Source organism: Mesoplodon mirus (genome assembly GCF_964341445.2).
Source record: "Mesoplodon mirus genome assembly, chromosome: 2".
In the NCBI taxonomy this organism is placed as follows: Eukaryota; Metazoa; Chordata; class Mammalia; order Artiodactyla; family Ziphiidae; genus Mesoplodon; species Mesoplodon mirus.
Genome location: NC_138977.1, coordinates 231,318,674 through 231,335,375, shown reverse-complemented (window position 1 = coordinate 231,335,375; position 16,702 = coordinate 231,318,674). Strand labels below are relative to the sequence as shown.

The 16,702-nt window shown below is 48.1% G+C and overlaps 1 protein-coding gene across 2 annotated transcripts; it reads left to right on the top strand.

Annotated features, from left to right (window-relative positions):
* The first annotated feature begins 950 nt into the window (after positions 1–950).
* On the top strand, positions 951–9,923 carry SYCE1 (synaptonemal complex central element protein 1). 2 transcript variants are annotated; one of them, XM_082610951.1, is made up of 13 exons: positions 951–1,362; positions 4,771–4,833; positions 5,477–5,536; positions 5,878–5,952; positions 6,607–6,654; positions 6,901–6,955; positions 7,658–7,747; positions 7,996–8,059; positions 8,862–8,925; positions 9,002–9,125; positions 9,192–9,302; positions 9,459–9,546; positions 9,792–9,923. In XM_082610951.1, the coding sequence occupies exons 1-13, from the start codon at positions 1,293–1,295 to the stop codon at positions 9,867–9,869; spliced, it is 990 nt and encodes a 329-aa protein (XP_082467077.1). In that variant the 5' UTR covers positions 951–1,292; the 3' UTR covers positions 9,870–9,923. The 2 variants fall into 2 exon arrangements, with proteins under 2 accessions (XP_082467077.1, XP_082467076.1); XM_082610950.1 differs by having other exon boundaries at positions 8,859–8,925.
* Positions 9,924–16,702: the final 6,779 nt, after the last annotated feature.

Sequence of the window (16,702 nt, the reverse complement as noted above, 5' to 3'; positions counted from 1 at the left end):
GTGACTTTTCACAACCATATCCATATCATGAGAGCTATGGATTTTTAGACAGCATATTCACATTGATGTGACAGTTCAAGCTTTGAAAACTTCAGAAGGGTGCATGTGGTAGCGGTGACAGCCTTTGTAAAGGCTTAACGTGGGTTTGAGCCTATTTATCTTGAGGAAGGAGGCTGGTGGCTTGAGCAGAGTGAGTGAGGGGGAGCCCAACCAGGTTGTCCTTTGACAGGATTACATGAAATAATCTCCTACCATGACGGGAACAGGAACTGTTCTGGCACAGGAAGCCCTCCTTACATGTTAGTTCTTGTTTGCTATTACTACTCCTAGACTACAGATGAGGAAAACTGACGGCAGCTCTTAGAGCAAGGCTTTGCACAGGAAGTGCTCAAAACTGCTCCTCACACTTCGCTGTTACTGCCGTGATTGGATCCCGGTCAACAGGTGAGGAAGACGAGGGGTGGGATGTCTTGAAACAGGATTTGTGCACAGTGAACACTCAGATGCCCAGACTCAGGCTGGTAACTGTCACCTGCACCGCCTGCAACCAGGTCCACCGGCCTCCCCCAAAACGTGAATTTTGCCCCATCCAGCGCCGGCAGGGAGCCTGGCTGAACCTCCCCTCCACATGCAGCCCTGAGGTCCACCACGGTCCTTCCAGACCCACAGAGGAACGCGGCAGTTCTCCACCCACAGCCCGCCCTACAGACCCGACATCGTCCACCCTTCGGCCCCGCCTCCCTTGAGAATGTGTCACGCTAGGCAGGGCCAGCCTCGGGATCACGCTGGGAAGAATCAGGGTCTCGCTGCACCCTTGCGCTCTCCTCCGCGTCCAGCCGAGAAGGGCGGCCAAGATGAGTCAGGTGGGGCCAACTCACGGCCTCGGTCCAGAACGCCCACGCGGAGGTTTTGGGTAAACCGGAAACCTCGCCTAAGCGTGCAGAGACGGAAATCAAACTCGACTCCCCACCGCCAGGCTCTGGCCCACTAGCCGCAACGCGGGTGACGTCACGTGGGGCGGGCTCTAGGGAGGCCTCTACACTCTCGCAGGTCACCGGCTCCTCAACCGGCCAATCGCAAGCCTGGAAGACCAGGCGCCGCCCTCGCCTGCTCTGCGCTGAATCTGCACCGGGAGGTCTCAAGCATGCGCACTGGCGCTTGCCCAACTGTCTACTCCGCGGCCCGCTCTCGAAGGGATCCGCGACGGGGCGCACTGCGCAGGCGTGCTGAGGGAGCCCCGCCCCCGGCGCGGGTTCCGTCTAATCCAAGCTGAGGCGCCAAACTGAGAGGAAATGGCTGGGCGCTCGGGGCCTTCGAGCGCGGAGCAGGCGGGAGCCGTGGGCCGGGCTGACGAAGCCGGAGGTAGAGCCGGGGCCGGCGGCGGCCTCTGTCGAGGCCTACGGCGGGAGCCGGGCGATAGAGGGCTGGGCGGGCAGGGAGCGCACGCGGGCGCCGCCTCGAGTCAGGGCGGACGTGGGGAAAAACGACTTCCGTCCCCTCCGGAGGGGTGTCGCCGGCAGCCGCGAGGACTCACCCACAGGCCCCCGTCCTATCACTCACCTCTCGCTGGCCTCGTTTGCCCCATCTGCGCCGCTTAAGTAGCTAAAAGTAGGCAGAGGACATCCTTTCAACTTGATACCACACTCAGATGATAGGAAGACTAGTGGGTTAAAGGCTTTGCAGTAGCCCATCTGGCACAAATTTTAACATTTAAATTATTTTCCCCCCTTTTTGGCCACCTTCCTAGAGGATCACACAAAACCTATAGATGCATGGACTGGATAGTCCCTGTAGCCTAGATGGTGGTACGAAAACGTGGGGAGGGAACAGCTAAATCCCATGCACAGTTCTCTACTGATGGGCGTTCACGTTTTTTTCCCACTTTTGACATAAATATTGCTTCAGTGTCATTTAACATACCTTTTATCTGATGGATAAATTCCTAGAAGTGGAATTTTGTCTTCAAAATGTTGATGTAGCCAGACTGGCCTCCAAAAGGTTGCATCAGTTTCCACAGTCTGTCAGTGTTACTGCCCGTTTCCCTACATCATCACAAACACTGGGCCTTATCAGATTTACTAATCTTTACCAACCTGCTAGCTGCAACATATTATTTTCATCTCTTTAATTATGACTGAAGTAGTGTACGTCTTTTCAAATATTATTAGCCATTTGTGTAGTTTTTCGTTAATTGTTCTCTCCATTTCTCCATTCTTACGTAGAAATGATTATTTACCTTCTCTATATTGTTTGATTGGTTGCTTTATTTTTTTAAAAGTTTTTATTATGGATAAATTTAAGCATATACAAAAAAATATATACAGGCACATGAAAAGATACTCAACATTGCTAATTATTAGAGAAATGCAAATCAAAACTGCAGTGAGGCATCACCTCACACTGGTCAAAATGGCCACCATCAAAATGTCTACAAATAATAAATGCTGGAGAGGGTGTGGAGAAAAGGGGACCCTCCTACACGGTTGGTGGGAATATAAACTGGTGCAGCCACTATGGAGAACAGTATGGAGGTTCTTCAAAAAAAAAAAACTAAAAATAGAGTTACCGTATTATCCAGCAATCCCATTTCTGGGCATATATCCGGCAAAGACGAAAGCTCTAATTCGAAAAGATACGTGCACCCCAGTGTCATAGCAGCAATGTTTACAGTAGCCAAGACATGGAAGCAACTTAAATGTCTTATTGACAGATGAATGGATAAAGAAGATGTGGTACATCTACACAATGGATTATTACTAAGACATAAAAAGTAATGAAATGATGCCATTTGTAGCAACATGGATGGACCTAGAGATTATCATACTAAGTGAAGTAAATCAGAGAAATATATGATATCACTTATATGTGGAATCTAAAACTGGTACAAATTTACAAAACAGAAATAGACTCACAGACACAGAAAAGAAATTTATGGTTGCCAAAGGGGAAAGGGATGTGGGAGAGATAAGTTAGGATTGGGATTAACAGATACACACTATTAAATAGAAACAATGACCTACTCTATAGCACAGGGAACTATATTCAATATCTTGTAATCTATAATGGAAAAGAATCTGAAAGGTATATATATCGTATAACCAAATCACTTTGCTGTACACCTGAAACTAAAACACCATTGTAAATCAACTGTACTTCAATTAAAAAACTTTTTTAAAATATGTACTTATTTGGCTGGGCTGGGTCTTAGTTGCAGTACATGGGATCTTCATTGCAGCATGTGGGATCTTTAGTTGTGGCATATGGGATCACGTTCCCTGACCAGGGATCAGACCCAGGTTCCCTGCATTGGGAGTGCAGAGTCTTAACCACTGGACCACCAAGGAAGTCCTAAAAAAATTTTTTTAAGTCGAGAACAAAGTATAATTACCCCATGAACTCATCTTTCAGTTTTAACAATTATCAGCTCTTGGCCAATCTTGTTTCCTCGTTATCCTCACCCACTCCCTACCACCTACTCCACTGTTTCATTTCGAAGTATCCCAGGCATCATAACATATCATCCATAGATATTGGATTGGCCAAAAAGTTCGTTCGGGTTTTTCCGTTAAGATGGTATGGAAAAACCCAAAGAAACTTTTTGGCCACCCCAATATTTGCATATATCTCTCTAAAAAGTAAGCACTCTTTGCAGAAAAGTAACCACAATAGCATTGTCACATCTGAATAATGGCTACAATAATTCCTTTGTTTCATCAACTATCTAGTCAGTTTTCAAATTTCCTTGATTGTGTCATCACTGTTTTAAAAAGTGCTTTCGATTGAATCGAAATCCAAGTATGGTCCATTTATTGAGATTGGTTGATATGTTTCTTTAATCTCTTTTTGTCTGTAAGGGTCTTCCTTTCTCCCTTTTCCCCCAAAATGTATTTAAATTAAAGAAACTGGGTTGTTTTTCCTGTGACGTTTCCCAGTGTGGATGTTACTAATTGCATGCCCATGTGCCACTTAAAATGTTCCTCTCTCCCTGTATTTCCTCTGAATTGGTTATTTACATTGAGAGGCTTAACAAGTATTAGTGTCATTTTTTTACAAGAATCCTACATTGAATTTTTATATTACATAGCTCATAATATCCAGTTATTTTTATTGTGATGTTAATGCCATTAATAATAATTGCCTAGTTCTACTAAGTCATCAAGGAGTTAAAAATAAGTGCCTATATTGATTATAAGCAAGTTAATATGAAGTATTTTACTTGGAGGCTGCAGAATAACAATTGTATATAGGAAAGCTATTTATATTTATATATATTAAATGAGACATCTTATTAGATTTTCTCACTATTCCTTGTAAGGTTTTTTTGGGTAATATTCTCTAGAAATTTCTGGTTCATTATGCCACCTACTAGTTAACAGTGATTTCTGACTCCTTGCTTCCAGTTTTTAATACCACTTCTTTTTTTTTTTTCTTTCATTATTACATCCTGAGCCTTGGCCAAGCCTTGAACAGTATCAGCAGTAAGAGTGTACCCCTTTCCTTGCCCTGAGTTTTACTAAGGGGAAATCTGTGGTGTCATTTCACCCTTTAGGAAAATCTGCCCATGAAGGGCCAGTTCATCCCTTGTGCAGTGTCTCCCTCAGGGCAAGGAGCAGACGCACCACTCTGGCTGGAGACCTGCCCTCAGCCCACCTCAGTCCCAGCCCAGTGTTATCAGATCCTTCCTCAGGCTTCTCACTCCTACATAATTCTTTTTTTTTAATCTTTATTGGATCCTACATAATCCTTAAATGTTTGGTTTTCTCTCCACAGGGCAGGCCAAGTCCTCACAGAAAATTGAAGACTTGATGGAAATGGTGAAGAAGTTGCAGAAAGGTCACATGTCTCCTCTGTAACTGGGGGTCAGCCTGAGATTTGGGGTCAGGCAGAAGTGGAATCAATTCCAAGGCCCAAAATTCACCACCTTGGGAAGTTAACTCATTTGTTCTCTCTTACTTTTAAAACAATTTTTTAAAGTAAAAATATGAACCCATGATTCAAAATTCAAGTATAAGGGGATAAAGTACAAACGTTTTCCCAAAACTCAGCTGCAGTCCCCTTGCTGGCCGTCCATTTGGTTCCCATGCACTCTGCTGGATCCAGGGTTTCACCTTCCCTCCACCTCATCTCTGCTCCTCTCGCTTGCTCACCAGGCACCTTCCACCCGTGTTTCCACCTTAGGGCAGGCCTTTGTACTCACTGTCTCCCACCCCCACCCAGGGAACAGCAAGGTCTGCCCCCCTCACTTCATTTGGGGCCCTCAAGGGGTCTTGCGATATCTGAAGAAGCACGTCCCACTCCACTTTGTAATCTGTTGCCCCTCGTCTGTTTCTCTTGACTGCACTTAACCACAACCTGACTCAGGTTCTTCATCTGTTCCTGTCTCCCCCCGCCCCCGCCAGAATGTGAGCCCTGGGAGGGCATCCACCTCCCTTCACCTGCCCTGTCATCTTCACTCAACCTCCTTGTCTCCCTGCAGCCGGGAGCCTAGAGCCCAGGATTGAGGTCCTGATTAACCGGATAAATGAAGTTCAGCAAGGTGGGCTCAGGACCCTGGCTTGTCTGCCGGGTGCGGTTGCGTGACTGGCAGCGCCCGGGGCAGAGTGAAAATGTAGGGCTCCTTGTTCAAAGTTACTGTGTTTTGAAACAGCAGAGCATTAAACTTAGCATGGGTTGGTCGGGCCCATCTAAACTCAGGTGCTATACTCACATGTTTTATTAACCTGTCCTGCTGTCAACTGAGCCCCACAAGAAGGGCTTGGGCTCTGGAAGCCTTGTTTCCTGCTCTGTAAAATCTGGGCCCCTCTAGGTTTGCTTAAAGACAAATGTGAAATGTTTGCAAGGACAGACACTTACACGATGTCCTGCGGTTTGGCACAGCAAAAAAGAAAGCCAGTGAGGAGCTAGGAGAGGCCCGGACTGTCTGGGAGACCCTGCAGAAGGAACTGGACTCATGTAAGCTTGTGGGGGATGACCCAGAGGTCCCCACGGTGTCGTGCGGCCTTGAACCCAATATTCCAGTCAGCATCCTTGCCGTGGCCAAGGGCTCCTGCCCCCTCTCCAACCTCAGGTCCTACCAATCTCCCTGCTCCAACTCTGTGGGTGGGAGTGTTCCGGAAACACCCTCCAAGCGTACCCCCACCCCTTAGGGGATCTGCTAGGAGGTTCCCCCAGATGATACAGGTTCCTATCGCCTCACATCATCATCCAGTTCTCAGCTCAACTGTCCCCTCTCAGAGATGCCTTCCCCAGTTACCCCACCCAGAGACAGCACCCTGCCCACACCTCGTCACATGCCTCTTAACTGCTTGATGTGTCTCTTCACAGCCCTTATCCAACTTCATGCAATGTGTTTATTTTTCCTCTTCCCTCCATGTAAACGCACTGCCATTCCACAGGGTCCTCACAGCCACCCTTTATCAACTTGAGGGCCCTTGGATGCTTACAGGGAGTATGGGCCCAAGAGGGGAAGGGGCTCACCTCGAGGGGTCTACATCTGGGGTTGGGGGTAGGGCTGTACCAAACCACGCATGTGACCATGGGCAAGCCCGGTCCCTGAAGGTTCAGTGTGTGGACTCTGACGCCTGAACATGTTACTGCTTTTTCCAGTGAGTGGAGAGAAAGTACGCCTGAAAGAGATCTTAAGCAAAAAGCAAGGTAATTGCAGCTACTCTATCTCCCGGTTTTTGCCTTTGCCACCCTGAAGAAGCCCACTCTCTCTATAGTAGAAGCCTTTTGAAACCTGAATCACCTTGCATCCCTCCTGTGGCCTCCACCAAACGTGCAGTAAATGACAAAGTCCCATCAACTCCAGGAGACCCCGCATGATCTGGCACTTTTACCTCTGCCCAAACCTCATGCCTTGATGGGCTCTCACGGGGCCCTCACTTCCTCTCCCTGCAGAGACCCTGAGGATCCTCCGGCTCCACTGCCAGGAGAAGGAAAGTGAGACACAGAGGTAAGAGCTTCCACCTGGCCCCTGCTCGGCGCTGTCCCTTCATTCTGGTAGAGAAAGCAGAGGAGGTCGGTCATAGACCTACAGCTCTCACCTTCCCCCTAAAACGGGGAGGCCAAATGACTATCTTCCCACCTTGACTCCAACAGTAGGCAATAGTGTTAGGGGTACTCATTCACTGGGACGAGCATTCATTTGCTAGAACGTCCAATGCCTTCGGCTGGTTTTTATTCTGTACCTTCAGACTTTCTGCAGGCTGTCTTGGCTGTCTACTCATGTGCCCCTTCATTTAGGCGTCAAGCCAACCATCTGTGCACCAGTCTCTCTCCATTCATCCATTATCCCTCCATCCACCCAACTACTTGTGCATCCATGTCCCTACCTCCTGAATCTTTATTTTGCTCATTTTGTGACCAGAGGCCCCAAGCCCCTAGCATACCAACTTTGAAACTGTTTGAGAAATTCACATGAGACTAATACGTGTGTGTGCCTGTACTTGTGACCATGCCCACATTGATCTCCCCAGTCTTCACAATGATATTTCCAGAGGGCATGAGCTCATGCCCCCCCTCCCACAAAGTTACAGAGAAGGTCCTTAATCTAGAAGGTTAGAACAGACCTCAAGAGAAGGACGCGGAAGCCCCACCCCAGGCCCCTCCTAGGGAGACATTCAGAAAACATGACGGCTGCCTTGCCTCTTGCCAGGAAGCATACCATGCTGCAGGAGTGCAAGGAGCGAATTTCTGCCCTGAACTCCCAGATTGAGCAGGAGAAGAACAAACAGAGGCAGTTGAGGTAAAGCCCATTGCCCAAGGCCTGGGGGGCCGGATGCATTGTAAGTGGGGGGAATACTAAGAATGGGGGTTAGAAGAGGAGCGGGCTGAGCTGAAGCTTGGAGGGTCAAGGAGGCAAAGGTGCTCCCAGCAGAGTGAAGAGCATGGGCGAGCTTCCCCGTGTCTCTGCATGAAGACCCCAGCCTGAGCTAGGTTGGGGAGGGCTGTCTCTCAGCCCATGGCCCCTCATCCTATGTGGTTGGTCCCCAGGTTGGATTTTGAGGAGCAACTGGAGGATCTGATGGGCCAGCATAAGGACCTCTGGGAATTCCACGTGAGTCACTCAGAGCCACTCCTTCCACCTTCCACATCTTCTCTGGCAGCACCAGCCCAAAACTCAGGGTCATCCTCCAGGCCTCCTTCCTCTCAATGGCCATACCCAGTTCCTGAGCAAGCCCTGGCAGCCATGTGTTAGAATCATGCTCAGTCCAGTTCCTCATCACCCTCACTGCCACCCGGTATTGTCCTCTTCACTGGCCCTGCCCACCCATCCCTGATGCCCTCCCAGGGGCCTTAAGTGGTCAGGAGGAACCCTGATGAACCAAGGAGGGGTTATCCATCAAGGAGATTCATGGGTGTGTTTGGGGCCATCACAGACACAGGGCAGATAGTGGGGAACCAAGCAGGCCAGTGTTTGCCACCTGGGGATCCCAAACAAGAAAACAGGATGAATGTCAGGACGGAAGGGCTCAGTGCGGTCACAGAGTGGGAAGAGAAGGAGCTGCAGGGCTGGGCTGGTAACTGACTCTCCAGAGAACAGCCTTGATTTGTGGTGTTTGCAGGATGCCCTGTAGCGAATACCCCAGGGCTGATTTCAAACCTTGCAGAATTCCTGAACACTAACCCTCATGAGCCTCTCCAGCATAGCACCACAGGTATCTGGGGTGAAACAGCTCCAGGTGGACAGAATGGCCAATGGAAAGGCTCTGAGGCTGGTCCATGCCTGGCATGCATGGAGGGCCAGAGTAGCAGGAAGTAAGGCATGCAGAGTAAAGACCAGAACCAGATCGGCTTCTCTGAGGCACATAGGAGGAATCCAGGAGATGTGGACAGGCCGCCTTTCTACCCCTCAGAAGCCAGAGCAGCTGGCCCTGGAGATTGGCGCCCTGGACAGCAGCAAGGAGCAGCTGCTCAAGGAAGGTGAGGCCTGGAGAATGGGGATGCCCTGCCCTACCCTGCCCTGCCCTGCCCTGCCATCTGTCCCTTGGTGCTGCAGAAAAGCTGGTGGAGGCAAAGCTGGAGGATGTGAAGCATCGTCTGTGCTCCCAGTTTGGAGCCAAGGGCTGCTCGGCAATCACTGAGGGGCTCTTCCTGCGCAGCCAGGAAGCAGCAGCTGTGGTGTAAGAGAGGGATGGGGGGGGCGATGGGGAGGGGGAGGTGCTGCCAGCACTGATGCCCACCCTCAGGCATCTGTTTGAGGAGGAGAACAAGAAGGCCCAGGAGTTCCTGGAGGCTGCTGCCCAGCGCCAGGAGCAGCTGCAGCAGAAGTGCCAGCAGCTGCAACAGAAGAGGCAGAGGTGGGCATGGAGCCCTTCCCTTCCCCCCGGTCCCCAAGGGGAAGGTGGCTAAGGGAGTCTCTGCTCCCTCCTAGACTCTGTCACTTGGTCTCTTTACAATCCTACCCTTCTCCCTCCCCACCCTCCTACCCTACCCCCCTACCCCTTTTTGTACAGGCTGAAGGAGGAGCTGGAAAAGCTTGGAGTGCAGGTCCCTGCTCAAGGCCAGAGCAAGCAAGAGGAAGGGGCTGGCCCAGGAGAAGCTGTGAGTCCTGGAATCCGGTTCAGGGAGCAGAGACAGCTTACGAAAGGAGCTCTGGGTGGGAAGGCAAGGGGGGGGGGTTCCGCAGAGTGCTCAGAAGATGGTCTTCAGGGAAGGGCATTTCCCAAAGGGGCATAGCCAAGGCAAAGGTGCAGACGCAGCGGTGGGGTGAGGAAGGGCAGGACCCAGGGAGGGTGTGGGCATGGGGATGTGAGGAGACTCCCACGTCACACTCTGACCTCCCGCAGGCCAGTCCCAAGCCCCTTGGAGTCAGTGAGGAGAAAGACCCAGAGCCGCCCACTAAGCAGAGCCTGATGCCCTCCTAGGCAAGGAGGACCCACCCTGCACTGGAGCTTATGGGCTTCAGGAAATAAAGGCACTGTATCAACACAACTGCCTCAGCTGAGTCTGTGCTAGGTGGGGGGTTGTCCATCCCAAGACCCCTGGCACCTGAGACTAAGGGAAGCCTTGGCCACACTCTGCCTCTTGGCTTCAGCCAGAGTCCCACAGCAGGCACTCAATAAATGCTTCCCTCACCTCACAGTCTCTGGTCTGCTCATCTCTAGGACTTGACATGTTCTGGGTCCCCAGGCAGAGGGATGCAAGAGTGAGACCCTCTCACAACAGGCCCAGGGGTTCTGCAAACCCACCCTGTGATAGTTTCTTCCATTCCTTATTCAGGCCTAGACCACAGAGTCTCAGAAATCCCAACAAGGACCAAGGGTCCTCAGCCAGTCAGTTCCATGCCCACAGTCCCCACTGATTAACTGAGAAAAAGAAATGTAATTGGAGCCTAAATGTAATTTGTGCCTGCATAGGCACAAAATCTGTACCTGAGACACTTGTCACAAGAACATAATATGTGGAAATCCTCAGTGTCCTGGAAGTCAATCACCTAGGACGGTTGGTGCTTAGGGCATGTTTCAAATCCACTGGAGTGCATCACCCAAGCCAGGGCAATGAGGGGAGTCAAAGTCTGTGTTCTTGGGTCAAAAGACAGTTCAGTATGTACAAAGAGATTCCTTCTCTTGAAAGGCTCCCCCATCCAGGTAGGACAGTGACACAGTTGGGTAGACAAACCTCAACAATCCTCATTTCTAAATATATATATATATATATATATATATATATATATATATATATATATATTATATATATATGTCCATTTCTGTAACTGGTCATGGAATCACAGCTGGTATTTATAACTATCTTCACCTTCTTCCACCACCCATTCTGTTTCCCCTTTGCCTTCATCAAGCAACTCAGCTGTCTGTGCCTTTTTACCCGGTGGAGTGACCAAAACCTTTATTCCTGAAGGATCTGGGCCATCAGTACTCTTGCTGGATTGGATTGTTATAGTTTTTCATTGGCATTAATCACAGGGCATGGTCATACTAAAAGAAGCCCTAAGGTATCTCCTGTATCACAGACATGGTTTCCTTACCTCCACTGTGGAGAAGTAGTCCAATTTCCCCATGGTAGTCAGGATCAGTCACACCAGCCAGCACAGTAACTTCTTTGCCTGTTGATTCACAGGCATGAGAAGCCCAAAGTGGCTGAGCAGCAGTCTTAACTTCCAGTTCAGTGGAATCATTATTGTATCTCCTAGTGGAAGCATTCCTCCCTCTGGGACTAAGACCTCTAGGCCAGTGGAATATACAGTTGTGGGAACAGGAAGCAAAAATTTTCCAGCTGATCACTAGGGACAACAGTGAGTGTTACCACTCCCATTTCCACCCCATGATTTCTGGACCTTAGAGCGCTGGCCATGGGAGACAGCACCATATATTAGACACTGATTCAGAACATATGCAACCTTCTGGAGAACCCTGTCCCAGCCCTGCAAGATATTGCCACCTAGCTGGCATTGTAACTGAGTCTTCAAAAGACCAGTCCGCCATTCTGTCAAGCCAGCTGCTTCAGCATGATGGGAGCATGGTAAGACCAGTGAATTCCATCACCACTTGGGCCCACTGCATAACTTTTTGTTGTTGTTAAAGGAACTCTTCAATCAGAAGTAATGCTGTGTATGAGACCATGATAGTGAGTAGGAATTCTTAACTCTGCAGATGGCAGTTTGGGCCGAAGCACTGTGTACAGGGAAGGCAAATCCACATCCAGATTTAGCCCTACCCTCATTCCTTCTGGGGTTGCAGGCATTACTGATATTAACCAAGGCACATAGTTCACTTCTCAGAATACACAATGTTAGACTCTTTTAAAAGGTCTTCAACAGCACTTTTATCTTCCTGATAGGTTCTTGATAGCCGATTCAACTGAGAGAGATAATGGTCTCCTCAGACAATTTTTCAGATTCCACTCCAGCAAATGGACACCTTATATGGGTCTCTGTCTTGTCCCAGGCCTTAATCTCTTAATTCAAGGCCCCTTGTGAAACCATACCCTGTAATTTACAAGGTCCATGTAGTAGAAACAAAATGATATACCAAGAACACCAGGGAAACCACAGATAGGGAAACAACTTGCTGATGCACAGGCACATTGAGGGACGAGGGTGACTGATAGTGAACGTTAGATGTCACAGGCCAAAAATTCAACCCCTGTTACACACCAGACACCCTGAATTTGCACATATGACACATGAAGGGCAGAGCAGTAGTGCCTGGGCAGAGAACTCAATACTTCCATTGAAACTTACACTTACTTTCCACCAATCATTTCTGAGCTCCCTGCCCCTCTTTCTCCCTATTTCCAAGATAAATACACCACTTTGCCTCCTGTCTCCTTGCTTGGCCACCCTGCAAAAAAGCCTTTTTTTTCTGCAAAAGACTTGTCTCAATATTTGGTCTTTTCTATTGTGTAGCAGGAAACAAGCCCACACGCTTGGTTACAAATTTGCTGACATCTCCATGTACTGCAGGACTGTTCTCACAGGCAGTGTGGACTATGGAAAAGATAAATAGAAAACTCCACTTAGTAAATGAAATTCACATTTGGAGATAATAAAATCAAAACCATATCCCATAAGGATAAAACCAGAAAACCTCTACCTGTTACTGATACATGCTGGAGGAAAATCAACATCAAATGACAAAAGCCAGTCAAGTGAGCTGTACACCACTCTGTTGAATGTCTCCTTACCGTTAGTCTGGGTGTTTTCATTGGTTTGCAAACCAGAGTCCCAAACCTTCCAAGGAAGCCATGGTTTAAACCAACATGGTGAATGCAGGCCCACATGCCATCACTTTTGACTAATACAAGTTTTACAACCCAAAGACTCTGCAGGCTAGCCTGTCACCATCCAAACCAACAGCTGAGGCAAAGGCACCTAGTAATTGGCCAAATTAGAGGGCCTGTCTAGAGGGTAATGCCAAAGCTCCACAGCCACAGATATTTTAATTGTCAACCGGACACCCTGTTAACAACATACACCCAAATCAGGCCATATGATTTAAACCTATTTGCAACAGAATCCAACTCATCACCCGAGTGGGAAAAACCCTGGAGAGTTAAAAACTCAGATTTGGCCATCTTTAATGGAGCCTTTAACTGTGCCAGTTGAGTGCTGGCACTTTGGTTCATGACGACAGTATCACAGGTGCCAACATCACCTTGGCTAGCTGCACACCTACAGCCCCTTAACTTAAAAGATACTTGCAAGTCAAGCTCCCAGGCCCAACGTTGCCTTCAAATTAGACAAGTTGTTCAGCATCTTTATAATGCCAAAGAGTCAGAAAAATCAGACTCATACCACTCCAAGTGGGTGTCCACTTGAAAAGGATCCCCCAGCCTCACACTCTAGACAATATTGCTCTATCCAGGAGCTCAGTGTTGGAGATGACATCGCCCCCTGAGGTGGAGACAACTCTGTCCTGGACACTAAAACCTCTGCTCCAGGGATGCCCAAGACTTGCCCCATCCAAGGTGCTGGCAAACTAAGTCCAGGACATTCATTGCTTTTCTTCCTGTGACATTAGGGATTCTATTGTGTTTCTTGAGCTCCCAGTCTGCTTATCCCATGATCCAAGTATACTCTCGCTCTCTGCAAAAACATACATCCCTACACTTGTACGCCTAAAGGGAAATCTGGGAGAGATTACGACTGTCTGTACCGTTCTACAAATTAATGGAGACTATTGCCTTTCCCAGGAGTTAACTGCCACATATCAGTCAATTCCTCAACCTGCTTGGGAAAGGACAACACACTCCCCAGTGCCTCTCCTACTCGCTGCCCCAGCTTTCCACCACTAATTCCCACCTGGAGTCTCCTACCATGAGCACCACGACCACTGCTTTCTACTAGTTAACACACAAATACAACGAATCTCTACACTGACTTCACTAACTCCATACTCTCCAACAACATAGTGGCCAGACCTGCCACACTGACCCGAGAAATTGACCCTATGCTGTTTAGGGCAATGTATGTCCTACACTCTAGAAGTCTCCTCATTTATTCAGGCCACTCCAATACCCCAAATAATTGAGCTCAGTATTGACTCAATTTTGTGGCCCTAGCTAGATGAGTTTACCCTCTTAAACAGCCAATTAAGTCCACACTCCCAAGCACCTGCTGAGTTGTACCCTCAGACTCTGCACTACTGTACACCTGCCCTAATTGCCCTAGGGCCAGGTAGCAGAACAGTCAGGGACAGCCTCAATGCCCCAAAGTCCACTGAAAATATTCACATTAGCCAATCTTAAGCCTGCTTGCAATGCCTATCCCCTTCCTTCTTGCTGAATCCACAGTACAGGCACTGGTCCCCAGTTCCCCCTCTCCTCTGTCTACCTCTGAGTGGCCCTGCATGGTGTGCTGTTTCTTCCCAGGAAATTGTAACTAAACTGTAAAACTCTTTCTGCATTCTCTCTCTTGTTCTGCCACCTCATGCAAGGCAATAGGATTAAAACAGGGTCAGAGTGATAACGGCCAATTGTTAGGCCACACACACACACAAGTGTCAGCTTCCCATGCCTATTGGGTCAGTTGAGATGTACATGACCCAGCTCCTTACGGAGTACCCAACACGATGGATGTCAGCTTGTTCACAGTGGTCACCAGCTCAGTAGCATACACCTTACTGGCTTTTCCTCCTCTCCTCTGTCATTTCCCCCACTACCTCATTCCTGCTTTTTGCAATCACTTCCCAAATAAACTGCTTACACAAGCTCGTGTCTCACCTGTGTTTTGGAATACAAAACGAAGACAACAGGAAAACCAAGCAAGGCAACCCAGCCCCTACTCTGATCAAGTCAAAGACAAATATAGGGACTCCATCCAAAAATAAATTGATACCCACCTTAACACTCCCACCAAGAATTAAGGAGTGGACAGCTCCCCAAGCTAGCAATCCCAACACAATCACCCAGCAGAATCAATTATCACCACCAGGAGAGTCAGTAGTACTTCTGTTGTGGTTTTCAGAACATCTGATTTGTCCATTGACAGCTACCACTTAATGCTGGGAACATCTGCTTGGTGGAACCTGAGTCAGAGACAGGATTTTAGCTACAAGGGATACTGGTTTCCATTGCTGTGTAAGAAATTACTGCAAACATAATAGTTTAATAAAAAGAAATGTACTCCCTCACGTCTGGAAGACAAAAGTTCAAGATCAGTGTCACAGGACTGAAACCAAAGTGTCAGCAGGGCCAATCTCCAGAGACTCTAGGGAATTATCTATTCCTTCCAGCCTCTGCTGACTGCTGGCATTCTTGTGGCCACATCACTCTATATAATCTAACCCTTGGTGGTTTCAGGAATTTCTTCTCTAAGTGTCAAATCTTCTCTCATTTACAAGAACACTTGTGATTGCATTTAGAGTGTGCCTGGACAATCCAAGATAATCTCATCAAACAATCCTTAATCTGTACAACTCTTTCCATATAAGGTAACATACACAGATACCAGAGATTGAGATCTGATATCTTTGGGGGGCCATTATGCAGCCTTCCATATCTGGGAAAGAGCTTTTACCTTTCAAGCTTATTTAATGAGCAAAGGCCTGCTGCCACAGTGTTGGACTGGTTGCATGTTAAGTGAGCCAGTATACGTGTTATCTACTATACTCCCCCAACAGCAAAATTAGTCATCTGATAAACTCTCATCCACAGACCCAGAAGACAAAAGGCATGGCAAGCCAGGAAGGGGCTCAGCCCTGACTTGGAAGAAACAAGAAGTTTAGCAACTCTTGGGACAAAGACAAGGTAAGCTGAGAAGGAGGCTGAAACTGAGGGAGAGGAGGTGGAAGGTGGTGGGGGGAGAAGGTATCAGAGAAATAAAAGGAAAATAGGAGGAAGAAGACTCCAAAGTTTCCCAATGTGACAAGAGCTCCTGGGAAACCAAGGGCTGAGTGTTGGGGAGAAGTTCAGGTGGAGGCAAGGGATCAGGACTGGGAGAAGAGATAGCTACCTATAAGATGTGAGCATCTGCTTCAGTTCAAGGTGGAGGAAGGAAATGTGTTCCAGAGGAAATGTGGGTGTGGCTTTCATCTAATGGAATGGATCACAATTTGACATATCGTGAATCCCAAAACTTTTTTTTAAGGATTTCAATCAATTTGAAATAAAAGGTTTAAAAACAGTTCAAATGAAAAGAGCCCTCTGGGAATTCCCTGGCTGTCCGGTGGTTAGGACTTGGCACTGTAACTGCCAGGGGCCAGGGTTCGATCCCTGGTTGGGGAACTAAGATCCCACAACCTGTGTGGCATGGCCAAAAAAAAAAAGGAAAAAAAATTTTTTTTAATTTAAAAAAAATTTTTTTTAGAGAGGAAAAAACAAAAGAAAAAAAGAGCCCTCTGGGCAGGAAGTAGGACTGAAGCAACTAGTTAGTTATAAAATCGGGCTTTGTCTCATGGAAAAGGGAAGATGACTTCACTCAGCACAGAGCCTTGGAAATCATCCCCTGAAACACTGTACCCTAATCAAGGAACTGATGGTGTGTCCTGCTAGACTTAGCCAGTGATGGCTAAGTGCCTCCCCATCCCACTGCCCCTTGAACGGACTTGCTGTTGGTATCCCAACTCTGTGTTACCACTGCCTGTTGAGTGTTTGCAGGGCAGGTGACTGGTCACTTCAGGTCACACATCTTCAGATTCAGAGCAACCATGAACATGGAACTGTGCCCGAAGAGCCTATGTGTACCCAGACCTGATACAGATGACAAGATCCTAGATTTCTGAGCCAACGGCTTTATAAAATG

Coding starts and splice junctions, on each gene's coding strand:
- SYCE1 (XM_082610950.1), top strand. CDS start 1,293: ATGGCTGGGCGCTCGGGGCCTTCGAGCGCGGAGCAGGCGGGAGCCGTG. Junction 6,956..7,657: donor AAGGAAAGTGAGACACAGAG/GTAAGAGCTTCC, acceptor GCCTCTTGCCAG/GAAGCATACCATGCTGCAGG. Junction 8,926..9,001: donor GGAGCAGCTGCTCAAGGAAG/GTGAGGCCTGGA, acceptor TTGGTGCTGCAG/AAAAGCTGGTGGAGGCAAAG.